At 35.1% G+C, this 19,895-nt stretch overlaps 1 protein-coding gene across 3 annotated transcripts in view; it reads left to right on the forward strand.

Annotated features, from left to right (window-relative positions):
- Positions 1-1,034: 1,034 nt before the first annotated feature.
- Positions 1,035-19,895, forward strand: part of LOC149798521 (E3 ubiquitin-protein ligase TRIP12-like) — a 165,863-nt gene continuing 147,002 nt past the window's right edge. For 2 of the 3 annotated variants that reach the window (XM_089957327.1, XM_089957329.1), the window contains exons 1-3: positions 1,234-1,349; positions 9,976-10,122; positions 15,491-16,351. In XM_089957327.1, coding sequence (XP_089813453.1) covers positions 10,016-10,122; positions 15,491-16,351 — 968 coding nt within the window. In that variant the 5' untranslated portion in view covers positions 1,234-1,349; positions 9,976-10,015. Of the gene's footprint in view, positions 1,050-1,233; positions 1,350-9,975; positions 10,123-15,490; positions 16,352-19,895 lie in introns of those variants that run through there. The other variant, XM_089957328.1, reaches the window with a different exon arrangement.

The raw sequence follows: 19,895 nt of genomic DNA on the forward strand, positions 1-19,895 counted from the left end.
AAAGTAACCTCATTTTAGGTCAACCGCTAATGGCAATGTTACAAATGTTCCGTAAGTGTCAAATACCTTCAATATACCATTTGAGGCCCATAGTCCCCCCCCCCCTCATGTTTGTTAAACCAATGTATAATTTTAACTGAAACTAATGGTCACACGATTTTCCCGTACAGGCCAATAGTGACATATAACGTAAACCCCAGCCATGTTATTAAGTCCTGTAGAGGCCTATGGCACCACACATCACTACTCAAACGTCTTCTTTTTTGTAAGTTTGAGCTGGAAAACAGTTTAGTTTAGTTTTTTTTGGGGGGGGGAAGGAAAGTCTTATTGAAATGAAAATTAATTTATGTGTACGTGATAGTACACACATTTTAAACATAACACTTTACCAACACAATATAGTATTGAGAAAGGTCTGTAATTTATCGAGTCACTTTTTGTACTCTAGCGTTACTTACTTTTGATAGGGCAGATGTTGTTAAGGACAGAGTGTCGCAAATATGGCGGTTTCTTTTAGCATCTGGTGGCTTACTTCTAGTTCACAAGCTCTGTGTCTGGACATAATTTACATCAAAAATGTCTTATTCAGTGATTACAAAATTAGGTCATGTTTCGTTGTTTTCTAGATGGTATGTCTGGTAAGCCAATATTTAAAATCGTGAATCATTTTTATGACAAAGGTATTTAAGCTGGCGACTTGTATAATCATCAGAAAATGCAATAAAATCAGAACCATCGGCATTGGTACACACAAGTGGTGGTATCGAGATTTTGGCGATATACATTGTATTTTATTGTATTGATTTGTATACTCAAATCTAGCAAGCTAACAGCTAAAATGGTACATATGCAGCAAATTATGACAGAATCGGCAAATTTTTTCACGTATAGTTCTAATTATAAAATGATCAGTGAAACAGTATATGTTTCTTTGTTGTCTGGTGTCATCTTACGTGTCACAACACAAATCAAAACAAATCCTCGTGGGCCGAACTAAGATCGGAATGTACATGTCTGTTGCCGGAATCTCCCGAAAAGTAATCGACAACGTAAGTGTCCAATTGCTGCTTTTGTCTGTATCACAAATGAGTAATAGGCATTAAAAGAGTATGTAGACAGCGTTACAAACTTTATTTAACATTATTTTATCAGGTTGTTTATGTTGAAATCAATCTTATTAGTAATTAATAGCTTATTTTCGAAACGGATCCTAGAGCGGAAATGGATATTTGGTGCGTGCGCAGTGAGAGATCATCTGTAACTTTGTAAGGGGAAAGAGAGAAAAGACCCATGAAGATTCAGCTGAAAATACAAGTTTTTAGACCCATATTTAACACTGTATTTGAAAAGTATGTTTAATGAGATTTTATTATATTGATAGCTATCAAAGATGCTCAGGAAAAGTTGATAGGGAATACAAGTACTCATGTTGAAATGAGCTGCGAACAATGTCGTCAACTCAGAAAAAAAGACTTGGCAAATGAAGGATGCGCTAGTATGTCGGATTTGACGATAAAAAAATCATTTTATACAGATAAAACTTCATTGAATATTTATATAAGTAGGTTTCCAAGGAAATTACAGTTTTCAATGGAGGTTATGAGCAGACGTTAAAGCTATTTCTTTGGGGGTGGGTGTAGTTATGCAACGTAAGACACATCACCCGATATTTTTGTTCAGGGGGCTGATGGGTCTTACTGCCTAACTAACTGCGCTGTGTAGTATGTTTTGATGTTGACGAACAGTGTAACAAAAGTCGAATTTTCAGGAGTATCACTCAACTGGCAACCAATAACGAAGCTTTTTTATAAAGTAAAGTTACGATGTTTTTGTCAAACTTTACTTACTCTGATGTCTTTTCTCTAATAAATTAAAATTCACACAAAAGAAATGAACGTGTTTTCAAATTTTGTTGGCTGGAAAGTGGTGAAAGCTGGGAATGCTGAAATTGGATTAAGTTGAAATATTACTCTTTAACAGAATGAATAAAAAATATATTATGCCTATTGGAACTGTAAGCAACATTTTGTTTTGTTCAGGAAACATATTCCCTTACATGAACCTACTTAAACATGCTTCAACATACCTCTACTACCGTTGCATTGCAGCAGATTCAAATATGTGTTAACAGAACATGAAAATGCATCCATTTGCTTGTGTCATTTTTTATTCCACCAGGATAATGACAGCACAGTAAGTATATTAATTACACTTAAATTAGTGGAAGAGTGTTGATGTAGGTTGCCAAGTGTGTGAGATATTCCTGAAACTTTGACTACTCATTGACTAGAGGTGGGTGTATCAAGTTGCAAAAAAGGAATAGTGTATAGGCTTGAAGAAGCAGTCAGGGGTCCACAGAACCTTAAAACCGACATAGCATATGAATAAGATGAATATTAAATAAGTGTAATAATAATAATAATGAGGACTTTGTATAGCACCTAATCTTTAGAAGCTCTAAGTGCTTTACAACATTAGACATCACTTATAACATAAAATACATATAATATGAATACAAAAAACAAACACCATGAAATTAGAAAAAAAAAACATCCTGAAATTATTTAAGTTAGGAAACATTATTAGGTCTTTAAGTTTGTTTTTGCAGTCGAAATAAGTGAGTTTTAAGAGCACTCTTGAATGGAATTACTGTGTCTTTATGTCTAAGTTCAGTGGGCAATTCATTCCACGTTGCTGGGCCCTGGTATGCAAAAGAACATTGTTCATATGACTTTGTTTTCTTCTAGGAATAATGAGTATGCGATTGTCAGAAGAGGAGTGTAAGTATTTTGCTGATGGGTACACATGGGTGAGGTTAGATAGATATGTTGGACTGGAGTCTGTCAGTGAAACGTAGCATAGAGAACAAATTTTTTGTTTGATTCTGGATCGAATGGATAGCCAGTGTAGGGTACAGAGCAGAGGGTAGGTGTGCTTTGATTGTGGTACTCGAAGTATGATCTGAGCAGCTGTGTTTTGAAGTTTCTGGAGTAGATATTGAGATGAATGAACCAGACAGAACTGAGTTACAATAGTCTAGTCTTGAAAGTACTAATGAACACACAAGTGTTTTAGTGGCATCAACTAAAAGACATTTTGTGAATGGATCTGATGCATCTCAGCTCAAGATATGCAGCCTTGCATATGTCCATGACATTTGGTGCAATGTGAGAGTACTGTCCAGAGTATCACCTAGGTTTCTTACTGACTGTCTGTTTAATGTTGGTGTTGCTGATATTTATTGTTTGTGATAAAGGATGTGAATGGGAAAGTCTTTGTGTTGTGATCAGAATGGCCTCAGTTTTATCATCATTCATCTGCAACTTGTTACATGTCGTCCATGATTTCACATCAGAAATGCACCTCTCTACAACTTGGATGGTAGCATCAACTTCAGTTGGGTGGCTAGATTTGTATATTTGGGTGTTGTCATTGTACAATTCGCGAGACGCTGGATAATGACCTATGACACTTGAGAGCGGCTGAGTGTATAGAATGAAGAGAACAGAGCCCTGTAGAACACCACAACATAGATTAACTGGGCTGGAGTGTATTCCATTTGCAGACACAATTTGTGTCCTGTTGTCCAAGTAGCACTTAACCACAGTAAGGCTGTATCATGAATGCCAAATACGTGCTGGAGACGGTGAAGTAATATATCTTGGTCTGTTGTGTCAAATGCTGCAGACAAATCAAGGAGAGTGAGGACTGTAATCTTTCTGCTGTCCAAAGCAGAGAGAATGTCATTAACTACTGGATCTAAGCACTCAAGCAGCAATGATGTTGAAATTGGATCAAGTTCACATGACTTTGGTGTACTCTTCATCACGATTGTACATTACTAAATGCTTAGAGACAGGTTCAAATGCTGCTAATGGTTGCCAGTGAAATTCTGTATCCCAACTGTATGGTGACAGCGAATTAATTGAACCGCTGTACATGTCACTATTTTGTCTAGATCTAGTATTTGCCTTTCAACTGAAATGCAAACAAGATGATACTGTTTCTGTTTACCTAGTAACAATCAAATTATAAATTGATGAATGAAATGACTAAGCTTTGTGACTTTATATGTCCCAGATCCTTATGTTTTTAAAATTGATAGGGGGTACAAACAAATGGTAATGTCATTTTCAGCACCATTGTATTAATGAAACATATTCGGTAACATTTGCTCTGTAACAGCACAAATTTTCCAGCAAAAGTATCGGGGCCCTGATTGGTCGAGTGGTCTAAAGCGCTCTCCGTTATGGATCTCTGCCATCTCACCTGTCTGCGTGGGTTCTAGTCTAGGATTCGGCTAATATGGGTATGTGAGAAAGCTTGCCAATAGCTTCTTGTGGGTCGGTGGTTTTTCCTGGGGTTTTCCCGGGTTCTTCCTCCACCATTAATACTGGCTGCCATGCATAGCTTATCATATGCTGAAAAATGACATTAAACCCCACAACAACAGCAAAAGTATCAATATAACCTTTGACCTCATTGAGATGCCAGTGTAATATGTGATCCTGTAGTGAACTCTCCTACCTGGAAATGAAAATGGTAAAATACCCAACTGTTCAAACTGCCATAATGACATCTTGCCAGTGAAGAATGACTGTATGAATTATAATGAACAAATACATGAAATTAGTTCTTGTCCATTAAAGTACATTTATGGTAGTACAACCTGCCATCCCTTTGTGAATTCCTGCTAAATATAAAACAAGACAGCATCAGACGAAGGAATTATTGATACCACAAGCAACAAAATACATAAAGTTTATCATCCTTGAGTCATTTATCTTGCTGCCTAGATCTGATAATTGTTCTAAATCAGTTTGAACAGAGATGCTACCAGGCTCCAGAATAATGGGTTCTTGCAGAAATTATTGAGAGTCCTGCAACTTTTAATAACCCAATGGGAGTAAAGCTCATGCAGGATAGCCTTTTATCCATAATCTCAATCCTATATCTGTTTAAATACAGAGAATATTGTTTGAATACAAGCATCTTTATGATGGAGATCTGTTGGTTGTTGTTGTTGTAGGGTTTAACGCCATTTTTCAGCACACGATAGGCTGTACATGGCGGCCAGTATTGATGGTGGAGGATGAACCCGGGAAATCCCCGGAAAGAACCACCAACCCTCGAGAAGCTACTGGCAAGCTTTCTCACATACCCACATTGGCCGAATCCGAGACTCGAACCCACGTAGACAGAGGTGAGATGGCAGTGATCCGTAACGGAGAGCGCTTTAGACCACTCGGCCACTCGTATGTGTGATCGAGTAAATTGCAAAGGCCTTTTTGAATGTGAGTGATAAGAATCCAAGAATATTACCAGCTGCGCAACGATTAATTATACAGATACCTTAGGCATTTATTGTCAAAGAAGTGATCATTATATGCTTGTTTTAAATAATGTGTTTCTGTACCTTATGTTTCCACCAATTGGCTACTATTTGGCATAGTTCCCCCACCCTCCATTGTAGGTGTGGTATCATCCCCCCTTAAGTAAATGAAGAATATGTCTGGCAGAATTTCTGTAAATAGTTGAAAATTATTGGAAAATATTTCATATTTTATTTTGCTTATCAAAGCTTAATTACATAATTTTGAATAAAATCCTCTTGAATGAAAAACATAAGCATCAAAATAAAGGAAAATAGTTTTATATTGAGCAAAGATATGAATAATTAAATAGACATATAAAATAATGAATTAAGTAAGTAAATAATAGAGGCAGGGTGTTGAAGATCATATTGTTGTTAATAATTTGCCTGAGACAGTTTGCCAAAAAACTTTTCTTTGGTAATATGAGAATCAACCGTCATGATATGTCTTGCATATTTCATAGCAAGTGTCACATTTGAAAAGAGGTAATGTGTGCATTTAGTTCGTGCTTGAATGTCAATAATACCCAATGTTGTGCTAGTGCAGAATGTTTTATAAATTTTTATTGAGGAAAAATTATCAGGCTTCATTAAAGATATTCAATTTTACTTAAAAGCCAAGATTTTTAGGCAGTATACATTTTGGGAAAGTTTTCGATTTTTATATTGTTTGCTTTGAGGACATATTTGCAAGTACAGTTGCTGATTTTTGAAGAAGTGATAGATTTGTTTATCTGATTACTACCTCATTTGGAATTACATTAGCGTTCATAATACATTGGTTTCTTGTGTCACCACAGGAATGGGAATACATGAGAAGAAAGACTGCTACACATCATGATGGTAAACAATTGCAATAATTACCTTCTTGCAGTATCACCATCATATACCATAGTGAGAAGTGCATGTAGGGTGTTGTTACAATGTCTTATTTACTACTATAATAAATTATTGTCTTGTCTGGATTTCCAGCCAAAGTATACTGTTTGAAATATATATAAAAAGTACTAATAGGAATTATAATTGTACCTTTGGTGTTCAGATTTGTTGCTTCCAATATTAATGTGTACTTAGCAAATCCTTTAGATATCTCTGTATATGCCCAATACACATTAACTACCCTCTTGTGTATATAACATGATGGACAGCGGCTGGGTTTCATTTGTGTAGATGCGTCTATTGTATGCTTTGTTTTTCACCTAAATTTTTCTTGCTATCATCTGTACTATGCTGATGTAGTAAAATAAGATCAGTTACTTTATTAACCATTTCACCCACACCTACAGGGGGCCAAGTGGTCTAAAGTGCTCTCCTTCACTGCAATCTCACCTCTTCCACATGAGTTTGAGTCTCTGGTTCAGCCAATGTGGATATGAGTAAGCTGCTAGTATCTTCCTCTGGCTCTTATGGAGTTTTCCGGTGTTCTTTCCTGCACCACTTACACTAGCCGCTATACATTGCACTGAGGAATGGCGTTAAATCCGAGAACAACAATCATTGATACAGTAGGAAAAAACTGTCCAAAAGAAAGCATACATCTTTATATTTTCTTATTTTTTCCATCTACACAAAGACTGACAGCTTTGCACATAACTGTACTGGGCTAGGATTAGACCAACAGAATGTAAAATGTAGATGCTGGAGATTGTAAATGTGTGGCATCTCCGATATCTATTTTAATATCAAGATGGAGTTTTACTCGTTGATTAAATTTGATAATTATTTTCTCCTTTTCCTTTTAGAATTTTTGTTACAAAATCATCCCCAAACCAATAATACAGGATGTTATTGTAATTTAAGAATTGGACAAACCTGAACCATGGATGCAAAATTGGGAGATTTTCACTGGGATATGTGATACAAAGTTATTCCAGAACGAATGCTGTGTTCATTTAAAAATCTAATAAATATTTAACGGTTGGACTCAAATAACCAGCATCAACAATGGCAGGGACCAAATCATTAACAATTAAGCAACAATTTCCAATAGCTCAATTTTATGCCTTGCATTGTTCCAATAATGTGTCGGCATTCGATTGAAAATGGTGTCCAATGCAAAAATAATTAAAATTGATCCAAAACAAAGTTATCTTTTGGACCATGTTTATGGCCGACTGATGATAATACTGTAGAGGACTCACTAGGATTTTAAAACTAGGAGTCCAGGACTCCTATTTTTGGAGAGAAAAAAAAAATAGGCGTTCCGCCAACATAAGTTGCAGTCCCCTAAGCATATTGGGCATACCTGAAGTGGCTAAATTTCCAGATGAGTGGAACCATTGGTTGCCACAGTGTTTAATTTTCGAACTTCTTTGCATCACTGACATATAGCACTTGTTTTGTCCAATAGAGTGAGAGTGAATTATGTCAGGCCAAGGAAAGGTCTTATTCCATGCACTAAGCTAAGCATCACACATAGTGTTCCATGTGAAATATCAGTTCTAGCACTATTAAAGCTCATTACAATCTTCGCCAATTTGCCCCAAAATACTTATCCAAATTTGTAAACAGCATTTTGTCTAACTCTCAACATGTCTTGATATCGAGGTCGGATGCACTGCTTATTCGGCTACACTTGGAAATGAACACAATAATGAAAGGTAAAATTGTTCATTTTATGTACTCTTGCACAAAAGTACATCACTGGGTCTTTCTGCTTCTGAATTCAGTCATTATTACATTTTCCCACCACTCTGCAGATAGTCAAGCCTTTGAACTTGCCGCCAAGCTATTGGGTCGTGTTCTTCAGATGTACTCTTGCAATGACAACATGTACATCTGGAGGTTTTTCAGCCACTGAATTTCCTCACTGTCAATATCAGCACGGCTAAAACGATCATTTGTTCAGCACATTTTACCACTCAGCAGATGGTTGAAACAGGATGGAGGACTCCTGTATAAATGATTTTCAGCATCTCAGGTATGAAAAAATATCGGTTGGTAGGACTTGCAAGAAAATGGAAGCAATAATATAGAAGTAATATAATCGCTACTTAATGAGGGGAATTTGGTGCTCTAGGCGAACCTCCCACCCAGTTAGGCATCACTTCTTAGAAAATGTTCATTAGTATGAATGCATGTTCGTCTTGATAATTTATTAATTTCATTGTTTAGTCTACATATTTAATGATAATAAATAAATAATCTGTCACCTTTTGGGTTAAACCAGCCCTAATTATTATCAACATGTGGGTACCCATTGGCGGGCATATTTTTTAATTTATATCATTTTTTTGAGGATATTTTTATAAGTTTTGGTGCATATTTTTATGATTTTTAATTAAATGTCAGTGGCCAGTTACTTGGAAAATTGTTATAGCTACTTTAAAATCCAGATCACACACACACACACAATTACTTTTTGAGAAGCTTGCATTGTAATGGCATATTATTATAACACGTTCACTAAAAACACAATATATCTTTTATCTCAATTGTTGTTGAATTAAAATGGCAGAAGCACCAGATATAGGCTTTGTTGACAAGTTCAGGAAATACTGCCTTTTATTTAAGAGACATAACAATTATTTTATGATATTGAATAATGTACAATATAGTCCAAGACTTGAACTTGGAAATCACTAACTACCCGGTATATTATGTTTTGGTACAACTGTGAATTGTTTAGTAATAAAGTAGAATTTTTATCACAAATTAATGTACATATTTGGCATATGTGGCCTTTAAAGTTCGCTTTGGTTGCTATTTTCCTGATTGTTGTTGTTATTAAGTTAAAAGGCAATTGAATTCAAACTATGAAATGTGGCTAAAAAAGTATCGAGAATGTTGAATTGTTATAACAAAAAAATAAACAAAAGCAGATGAAATTACCTCATGTTGGGACTGGGAATGAGGTATAAACAGCTGTTAACAAAACAACCAAGGTCATATAGCCCAATGTGTATTGATAACAACTTGTTTGGTCACTGCAGTCATGATTTCATGTTACTCTCACGTCAGGATGTACTTTGTAACACATGAGAAGGATTTCTGTTAATGGACATGCCATGATATAGTTCACCCTACTTTTTCACCACGATGTCCAGAATTCTGACATCCTATAGACATCCCTCTTTTTGTACCAAATAATAAATCTATCTTCCAGATTCTTCTGAAATACAGCTTGTCTCTGCAATAATAGCCACTTACTTTAGCCTTTTTTTCTGTGTGTAATTGGTGAGGGCATATTTGTTATTAGTAAACGCCTTGTTTGTTTGTTTATTTTTATTACCCAGTACTAATTGAGCAATTGATTTATAATCCATTGATTGGTAGTTGCACATATATATTTTGTTTTAAAATCTATTTAATTTACTCTTTTTTTATCACTCTTTAGCAGTATATGTGATTTTCCATTAATAAGGTTTGAGGAAAAAAATGGAAATGTGCTGTTTGAAACATTTTTCCACACTAGTAGCCTCAACATTGGTGTCAGATGGGTTATAATGCCTATATTACCAGTAGCCAAAAAACTATGTAAGCAGATTACTAGTCAACATCATTGCCAACAGCGGTAAAGAATGATGCAATAGCCGAAATGTTTTATATTTTGGAGTATAAAGTTTGAAACATGTCAATTATTTCACACTTTTTTCCTCCAGAAATCTAAATCTGGCATGAGCCAGATGCAGGGGCGTGCCTATGGCCGATCAACCTGAGTGCCAGAGTGGTGGGGGGTCAACAAAACGCCAAAAGCGGAAACGTGGGAATAGATCCAGCATTGCCACAGACGGCTCTTTTCTGTTTGCGTAAGTGATCTTGCAATCTCTTATTTGATACTGAGTCTGTCTTGCATGTCACTAGGTCTTGTTTCCTCTACTTTTTAAAGTCCATGTCAAGTTTACTGTAGTGAGAGCCCTCGGTTTCAGATCTTTGATCATCAGTTATGAAATTTGAGTCTTTAGCTTTTAGCTCACCAACCCATAAGGCCCTTTGAGTTTTTGTTATGGACAGTGTCCATCTGTCTGTCTGTTTGTCAACATATGCTTGTTACCACTCTGGAGGCCATGTTTTTAAACTGATTTTGATACAACTTATAATGTAAGTTTCTCAGGTAAATTCAGTTATCAGTTATTGCATATTAATGAGGTGATCTTACATCCAATCAGCTCATCTTCTTAGCATTCTGGAGGTAATATTTCTGATCTGATTTTGATTAAACTCTGGATACAATAAGACCTGGCCATACAGACCAACCCTTTTACCAACAAAGTTTTTTGCTTAGGACAGGTGGTCTCACAATGCATGTCCTTGTATGTTAATCCATTAAAGATAGTAGGTAAGTGTCATAGTGATTTTTTTTAAAGGCCTATAACACTACAGTGGCAGTTTAACAAGCACTTAGGTCTGGTTTACAGACTGTAGCATACAGTTTTTTAGAATAAATCTAATAAAACTGGAAACCAGACTTAATTTTGTTCTTTTGTGCATATTAGCTCACAACAATTTGCACTCTGCCTGCAGATTCTACCGAGTCATCATTGGTACAGACAATTAAATAAAAGTCTGTTGTGTTTATATCTGGTTTTATGCATTTTGAAATTCTAAGATAACTCTTATCACTTAAGTATTCTTTTGTAAGTCTTCCACTTGTCTGGTTAAAAATATATCAGCCCAATATGAGCCCTTCCAAATCGCAGTGTGGCACAACTTTTAGAAATCGAGTTTCTGATAAGACTGATCAGAAGTCCTTCTTTCTTCATGCATGTACCTATTGCAAGATTGCTACGAATTGAAAACAAAAGCAACAGAATCAAGACAGACCTGTTCCAAATGCTCTTCTTTCTAAGAGGTCAAGGTCACAGTCATGTATTGAAAGCATTACATTTGTTGGAAACCTAAGTCTGATTTTATTATGGAGAATGAACCATTCAAGTCGAAGGGTTCGATATCACTCATGAATGATTCGGCCAATCCTAACCGTATTAAAATTTTAAAGGACACAGGAGCTTCTCAGAGTCTGTTATCAGGTACTTTGCCTTTTTCTGAGAAGTCTTCTTCAAATGAGAGTGTTCTTATTCAGGGAGTAGAGTGAAGCTTTGTTAATGTTCCTCTCCATTGTGTAAATTTGTCATCAGACTTAGTCTCAGGACTGGTGACTGTCAGAACTGTGTCTTCTTTACTCTTTGGGGACATTTTTGTATTACTAGGCAATGACCTAGCTGGAGATAAAGTTGGGTTTAATCCACTTGTAACTAACAAGCCTTGTTTGGATCAGAAAGTCGATCCTGTTGAAAAAGAAATCCCTGATTTATACCCAGCTTGTGCAGTCACTAGAGCTGTGGTAAAGAAAGTCTTGAGAATGATGTTGATAGGAAATTATACCTTTAGCTGACACATGAATTAGTCAGGCTTTTGATGAGGTCACTTTCACTCCTCGTATAGATCAGTCAAAGGGTATTGATCACAGTTATCCTTTTTAAACTACTCATTCTCTTTATTCTAATCAGGGTGGCAAATGACAGTCACTTGTCATCGAACAGGAAAAAGATCCTGAGATCTCCTGTTTATTTCAAAGGGCCATTAATGAAACTGAGGCCACAGAAGTTCCTGTTTGTTATTTCATTAAAAAAAAAATTGGATTCTTATGAGAAAATGGAGACCACCTGAGGTACCTGCTGGTGACGAGTGGTCAGTGAACAATCAAATTGTAGTTCCAAAATTGTACAGACAGGAAATTTTTAGTCTGGCCCATGAAACTCCTTTGGTTGGTCATTTAGAGATTAATAAGACTTATAACAAGATCTTGAATCACTTCTGTTGGCAAATAAGTTATGTTTATAAGTACTGCAGGTCTTTTGACACACTTGTCAAATGGTAGGAAAACTCAATCAGAAGTTACCTAAGGCTCATCTGCAACCATTCCTGCATTTGGTGAACCATTTAGCAGAATAATAATAGATTGTGTTTGTCCTTTACCTAAGACCAAGTCAGGTAACTAATACTTGTTGATCATAATGTGTGTATCAACAAGATTTGCAGAGGCAATTCCTTTGAGGAATATCAAAACTAAAACAATAGTAAAAGCTTTGATAAAGTTTTTGCTCAAATGTAAGTAATTTAAAGGAGCACCAGAATGTGGATAGAGATAGCAAGGTTAATCATGCAATTAATGTAGTCGTACCTGTCCAACACACACAGAATTTAAGGAGTGGAATGCAATTGGACTGTATTAATTTTGGAGTAACAAATCTTCAAAAATTATGAATAATCTGGACCAGAAATTTTCACATCAGCAGCAACAAGAAAAGAATGAACTGAAACAGTTATTACTTGAATATGAGCACTTATTTCCAGATGCTTCTACAAGAACAAATAAAATCTACCATGACGTTGAAATTGTAAATTACACGCCAGTGAAACAACACCAGTACATGGTGAACCCTGTCAAACAGGAATACTTGAAAAAAGAAAGGCAGTTTTTGCTGGAGAATGATTTTATAGGGCCCAGTAAAGTGACTGGAGTTTGCCATGCATACTTGTTCCAACACCAGATAAAACTTTCCATATGTGTACTGATTATAGGAAGGTGAATAGTGTGACAAAAACAGAAATTGTGTTGATCATCCAGTGTGCTGTGTTTCTAAAAAATTAAATAAGTACCAGAGAAATTATTCTACAATCAAGAATGAATGTTTTGTACTGATACTGGCATTACAACACTTTGAAGTTATATTAGTTCAGCTCCTTCTCCGATTATTGTTGTTTAGTGATCACAACCCCTATACTTTCATCGGCAAGATGAAAAACAAAAATCATATATTGTTAAGGTGAAGTTTGATGTTGCAGGAATATAATATTGACATCAGGCACATTAAAGGAAAAGAAAATTTAATAGATGCACTTTCACTTGTTTAGAAATATATTGTATCATGTGTACTTTGTGTCATTCATAAGATTTCATCTTATGTTTTATTGTTGCCACATGTATATTTGACCTATAGTAAAGAGAAAGCTTTATTGCATAAATCTTTTTCTTTAGGGGGGCAAGTGTATGTATATTTAATTGTTTGTTTGTTAGCTTTAAATTTTTTATTTCATTACATGATATTGAATGTAACATTGTATACTGGACTTAACCTTTTCCAAAATTTAGTTAATTTCTGCTTGACCTGATTGACCTTTTTTTTTTTCATTTTATGTCAACAGCTAATACATAGCTAAATTATTCTCTATGTGTATGAGCTTAATATCAGGATCTTTATTAATAAAAGAAGTAAATATGTTGATTTGGGTCAGAGTTTTTGATTTTCCTAAGTGAAGTTTACAGGTTATGGTTTTGATTTTTTAAACAGCAGGTTCATTTTAGAAGGTTATTTTCCATTAGGTAATGGGGTTTTTTTAAAATAGAAAATGCTAATTGTGACCTGAGGTCAAGTAGAGAGCAATATTTTCTTGTAATTATGAAGACTTTGTCATTCATGTTTTAACATCTAGCACTTTCAAGTTGTATTATGTTGTGACCAGTTGGGGCTAAATCTTTTTTTTTTTTTGGTTCAAAATTATTGAATTCTAGTGATTATTTTCTCTGGAGATACAAAAGTGCTCTGATAAAATTCTGGATAAGGACATTCACTGGAATTTATACTGAATTAAAACGTAGAATTATATTTCTGTGATTCAGCAAATTACTGTTGACACATCAACATTTCAATAGCTACCACAGACACATCATCGACTTCAGTTTTGGAACATTTTCTGGACTTTTACTGAATTTCATTCAGGACTTTATATTATTAGGACTTGTGTTTGTAATTCTTGGATTTAGTTGGGATTTAATTTGCAATACCATAAGATCTTTTTTCTCATTTTCACTTTGTATCCTGTAGAAATAAATATATTTGTTAAATTTTTAAAAGTTTGTCTTTTACTCTTTTGAGTTACTTTTCTATAATTTTTCATTAGCTAAAGTCCATTTCATCTTGAATTAATACAGTATGATTTTGTGCAGCAGAATTTTTGGAAACATGTAAGAAAAGAAAAACAGATGAATATAATAGTTTTCACCCTTTAATTCAATCATAACCCAACATAAATGATTTTCAGACTTATCTGTATTCTTGCACTTGGCAAAAGCTCACATTTGATAATTGTTTTAAAAAAATCAGAGCATATTAAGACTAAGCATATCAACGAGTAATAGCAAAATAATAATGTCATACATTATAATGTACCTGTTCCAGATGTTATGGAAGGATTCAAGTACTGTACTAATTTTTTGTTATTGAAGCAGGATTTCAGAGCACATGTATTCAGTTAATTGAGTAGTGCTATGATATAGCTTAAGCAATCAACAGGTGTTTTTTTATCTCCATATCTGCCAAGCTCTGGTCCATGTGACTTCATATCCCTTTACAGTCACTTGGGCTTTTCTTTTAGGTAACCGGAAAACTAAGATTGATACTTAACTTTGTAGAAACTGATCAAACAAAAGAGTTTACCCATTTTAAAAAATGTTTACTGAGGACTTCGTGATTGGATATTATTGTTATTCAGAATTAGAAATACTGGTATTTTTATTTGGATTATGCATCTTGGAGAAAATATGCATGACTCTGTACATTACGTAATGCCTTTGTCATTGGAAATAAATTTCATCAGATTGCAGTAAAATAGGTTTAGTCAACATGTAAAGTTTGAGAGGCACTTTACATAGATTGTATTCTTAAAATACTACATAAGCCTGCTAAGTGAAATGGTCAGTTAAGTTCTTGAAGCTTGGTGTGATGTATCAGGCTGGTCAGTTAAGTTCTTGAAGCTTGGTGTGATGTATCAGGCTGGTTCAAGCATTTTGTTTAGAAATATAACCCTGAACTTCTATTGCATACATGGCTGAAATTGTTTATCAAATGTTGTCATGGAAATAGGTGTGTAATTTTCAAGACATGTGGCACTGGACATTTTTGTGGTAGCAGAGTGGTAAGATGCATATTAATAACTTGTCTGTAATATTACTGTCATCAAAGTTAAGATTTTATATTAAAGCTTTCTGTAAATGTTTTTATATGTATTATTTAGGAAATTATTCATCATGGTCTCTCTTTACATTAATGTTTTTCTGACAGATTTTTCATTTGAATAGCTATTCACTCTTGTCCATGTGTTCATTAATTTAAGGGATAGCAAAGGAACTCAGCAGCAGTTAGAAAAAACAAAGAGACCTCGAAGTTCCTCGCAAAGCAGCACAAGAAAGCACTCTACAGACACTCAAGACTGTGTGTCATCCAAATTTGTGAAACAAAATTCTAGGATCAGTGTTACACAAAGTGCAACAAGTCAAGAAACTATTGTAGATATTCCTTTAAAGGACTTTAATCTTAGAAGTAAATGTGTATCTAGAGAGGAGTTGGTAGAAATTCCTGGAAATTCAAATCGAGAAAACGAAAGGTCTCAATCATTGCCAAGTAATACAAATACAACTAAAGGAAGGAAAAACAGGCGAGGAAAGTCCAAGGGTAAAGCACCTATTAAGAAAAAGAAAGAGACAAACAGCATTGATCAGTCCACTGAAGAATTAAGAAAATTTAAGGCTGAATTTTCTAGCAGAACATATTCCACTACTAAAAATCTGAGATCTAATTCTCAAGCATCAATAGTAGAGGGACTTCCATATTATTCAACTAAACAATCAAAAAGAAACAAGTCAAAATCCATTAGTCCTAAGAGACGTCGTTCGTCAGCTTGCAAGGTGGACCCCTCCAAGGAATCAGTCCTCAAAGTTGTTTTGAAAAATATTGAACCAAGCTCAGTGAGACAAGACATCCAGGAAGAATCTCTTAGTGCAGCAAACACTGCAGGAGCCAGTGATTTTTATTCACAACCAAAGAGAGCAAAAGTTGAAGAAACAAGGACTAGAGAGAGAAGCAGATCTGCTGGTCAGGAAAGGGCCAGTAGTTCATCCAAAGAATCCCCGCCAGAGCTGTCAAGCTTACGGCGGAATACTAGAAGCAAGAAAACGGGCTCGTGTGCAAGTAGCAGGTAATTGAACTCTTTTAACAAATATGCAAATACCTTTACTTTTTTAAACAATCTTTTGCAGCTACCTAATTTTGTAAAACTTTAGTTGATGGTGCTGGCTTATTTAATAAAATAATTAGTGATTTTATCAAACAAAATGATAGGCAACAATTCCAATATTGACCCAGTAACCTGATATAGATTTCTGTTCTTTATATCATACCTTCACATAAAAACTTAACTTGTGAATATGTGAAATTACCGATAATAGTAAAATGAGAAATATATTAGACTTGCAGTACATTATCTGTTGAAAATAGAATTTCCCCGTCAGCCATATCTTGAGATGTTATTAGCACATGTTCACATGTTCATGCAAGCATATTTTGATTTAATGAAGAGACTATTAACAAACGATAACTATTAGTATTTTTTTCACATTAGTTTTCTTGGGTTTTATTTGTCACCAATTGTTATGTGATGGCTATTTGTCCATTGCCTGTTAGCACAAGTTTGTTATCACAACTCCATAGAAACTACTTAAATATTACCATGAAACTTTACAGAGGCATTCATTCCAGGGTCTAATTGGTCCTAACTAAAATTTGTGCTAACTCCATAGGTATCAAATGTTGTCTGTCTTTAAACTCTTGTTAACACCACAACTCCTGGGGTATCAAATATGGTCACCATAGCTGTTGTCTGTCTTTAAACTCTTGTTAACACCACAACTCCATGGGTATCAAATATGGTCACCATAGTTGTTGTCTGTCTTGTTAACACCACAACTCCTGAACAGAGAAGCCAGGATGATTTTAAATGTAAAAGATATTTAAACATTTACCTTCTTCGGTCGATGTCAAAATAATGATTATATTATATTCTTACTTTCAGAGTCTTAAATAATTTAGTGCTGGCTATCACAGTGTCAGGAACACACAGAATACAGTCACATGAAAATAATTAACAAATGTTTGGACGACTTAGCTTGGTGGCCATATTGAAAATCTTATGTTTACTCCTTCTGAGTGGATGGTCATATCAAAATGAGGTTTTTAATTAAAGACTTGTCATGTCTAGTTGGTCCGGAGTAAAAATGTTGCATCCAATATAACCATCATGGTGTCCATCTTGAAAGTCAGGTTATGGTCACTCCTGAACAGATGGTCTTATTCTACGATATACCCCTCTATCGTTATCTTTATTGGCGAGTTCAAATAACAAGTAATGCGTATAATCGCTTGCTCATATAATATCTGCTGTATGGACAATGGCTTCAATAGCACATAGAGAGCTTTTCATTCCCGTAAAGAGAGCCTCTGTCAGCCTCACTGATTTGACCTCTTCTGCCGATTCTTGCCTTCAATCTGGTTTTAACTGGAATAAGCAAAGCGCTAAGCATGTTTAATTACAGTGTAAATAACACTTCATAGCCATGTGGTTGTTGTGACAGTGTGTATCATGATTAAAACAAGAATGAATTGTTGACTTAGCTGTGTTTATTGATAATGGAATATAGTATGGTCGTAATACACAAGGATTATCGCAATCGTAAGGTAACTGAAAATAGTCTCTTTTTTATCTTTGCAAAAGCTACAAATAAAAACCGCCCTAGATAAATAGGGTCTTGTACACTGACAACATTTTGTTTCATCTCTGCAATCTGATACTGAGATTAATTTTGCTGTAAAATACAAGTTGCACTTAATTTCTTGACAATGTGGACTTGTATCGGTCTGTATGATTTAGTAAATAATACCCATAACTAATACATGTTCAAACCATTGTAATCATTTTGCCAACATTACACAACATTACAGCTACATGTGCTCTAAATGCATACGAGTTTGCACACTGAGACGTATTCCTATCTCTCTCGTTCACTAATGGCAACAAAAATCATTTTGAGTACTTTTATTTTTATTGTAATTAGATTCTTGTGTTGAGAGCAGAATGAGGCAGGAAATATGTTTACTTTTTATGTTTGTACCGTTAGATTGTCGAGTAGCATGTGTTACGTAGAACTTGTTCAGGCACGATCCCTTTATTTTTTGTACACGGTCAGTACCACAAAATGATAATTATTTATTTTACACTTAATTTTTTGCACACTGAAATTTTTTTTTTGTTTCTTGGGATAATAGACATTTATGTTGAGGTGTAGGGTCAGAGTCCATTGCCTATTGAAAAGTTGGAATTCACCAACATCATTTGGTGTCATCATAGGGTAGTTGTTTTCTAGCCGACGTAGCAAACATGAATGACTTTTCATCGAGATATACCTGCATGAAATCGATAGGAATATGATTTATTTTCTCAAGAATCTCAAGCATAGCATTCGTCATGTCTTTAATCCATTGTCAGATGAGACAAAAGTACATCGTTGCAGAAATTTGACCTGGATCTTGCTATCTGCATTCCAAGTCAAATGACTATACAAATCTCACAACCCACATGTCAGTGTCAAATTTTGATAGGCTGTGGTCTCTGACCTAGTCCTACATGTAAGACCTTGACACTGATATTTGTTTTGGGCATCGTGGTCTTATTGTCTAACTAATGGCGTTGTGTAGCGTGTTTTGATGTTGACTGACATCGTAACAAAAATTAAATTTTCAGGAATATCTCACACAATTGGCAACTAAAATAATGACGCTTTTCTAAAGTCATAATGTTTTGATCAGACTTTACTTACTCTGATGTCTTTTCACTAATAAATTCAAAATTCTCACAAAAGAAATGCACCCGTTTTCAAGTTTTGTTGGCCAACTTTTCAGTTGGCTGGAAAACAATGAAAGCCAGGAATGCTGAAAATCAGGTTAAGTTGAAATATTATTCTTTAACAAAACAAATACAAATATATTATGCCTGCTGGAACTGTAAGCAAGGTTTCGTTTCATTCAAGAAACATATCCCCCACATAAACCTACTTGAACATACTTCTGCATACCTTGACTACCGTTGCATTTCAACAAATTCAAATTATGCCAGCAGAACATGAAAATGCATCTATTTGCTAGTGTCAGATTTTGATTCCACCTGGATAAAAACAGCACAGTAAGTATATTAATTACATATCAATGTGTGGAAGAGTGTTGATATGGGCTGCCAAGTGTGTGAGATATTTCTGAAACTTTGACTACTCGTTCTGATGTCAACCGACATCTGACTACTTGTTCTGATGACAACCGACATCAGAACGCACTATTCAAGTCTGTTATTTGGGTAGTAAGACGTAGCACTAAAACAAAAATAATGTGCTATGTCTTACATTGTAGGGCTAGACTCTGACCCTGCACCCCAACATAAATGTCCAAGTATTAAAAATGAGGTGGCAAGGGTCCGAGGAAGCTCGGACTGTGGTCATCAGTGAAGAAGAAAGGAAGGTACTGAAAAAAGACATTGAGACAATGGCTTCTGCTGATGGTAATGCACTGAAGCAAAGATCCATAGGAAATTTTCCTTTATCATGACTGCAAAATAATTTGAGGAAAAGGACAAAATTGCTGAACTTGGAGCTCTTGAAAAACAGCTTGATGACAAGCTACAAGAACTGAAAAATTCA

This window comes from Sinohyriopsis cumingii, chromosome 5, assembly GCF_028554795.1.
Source record: "Sinohyriopsis cumingii isolate HCF-2022 chromosome 5, ASM2855479v2, whole genome shotgun sequence".
NCBI classification, from domain to species: Eukaryota; Metazoa; Mollusca; class Bivalvia; order Unionida; family Unionidae; genus Sinohyriopsis; species Sinohyriopsis cumingii.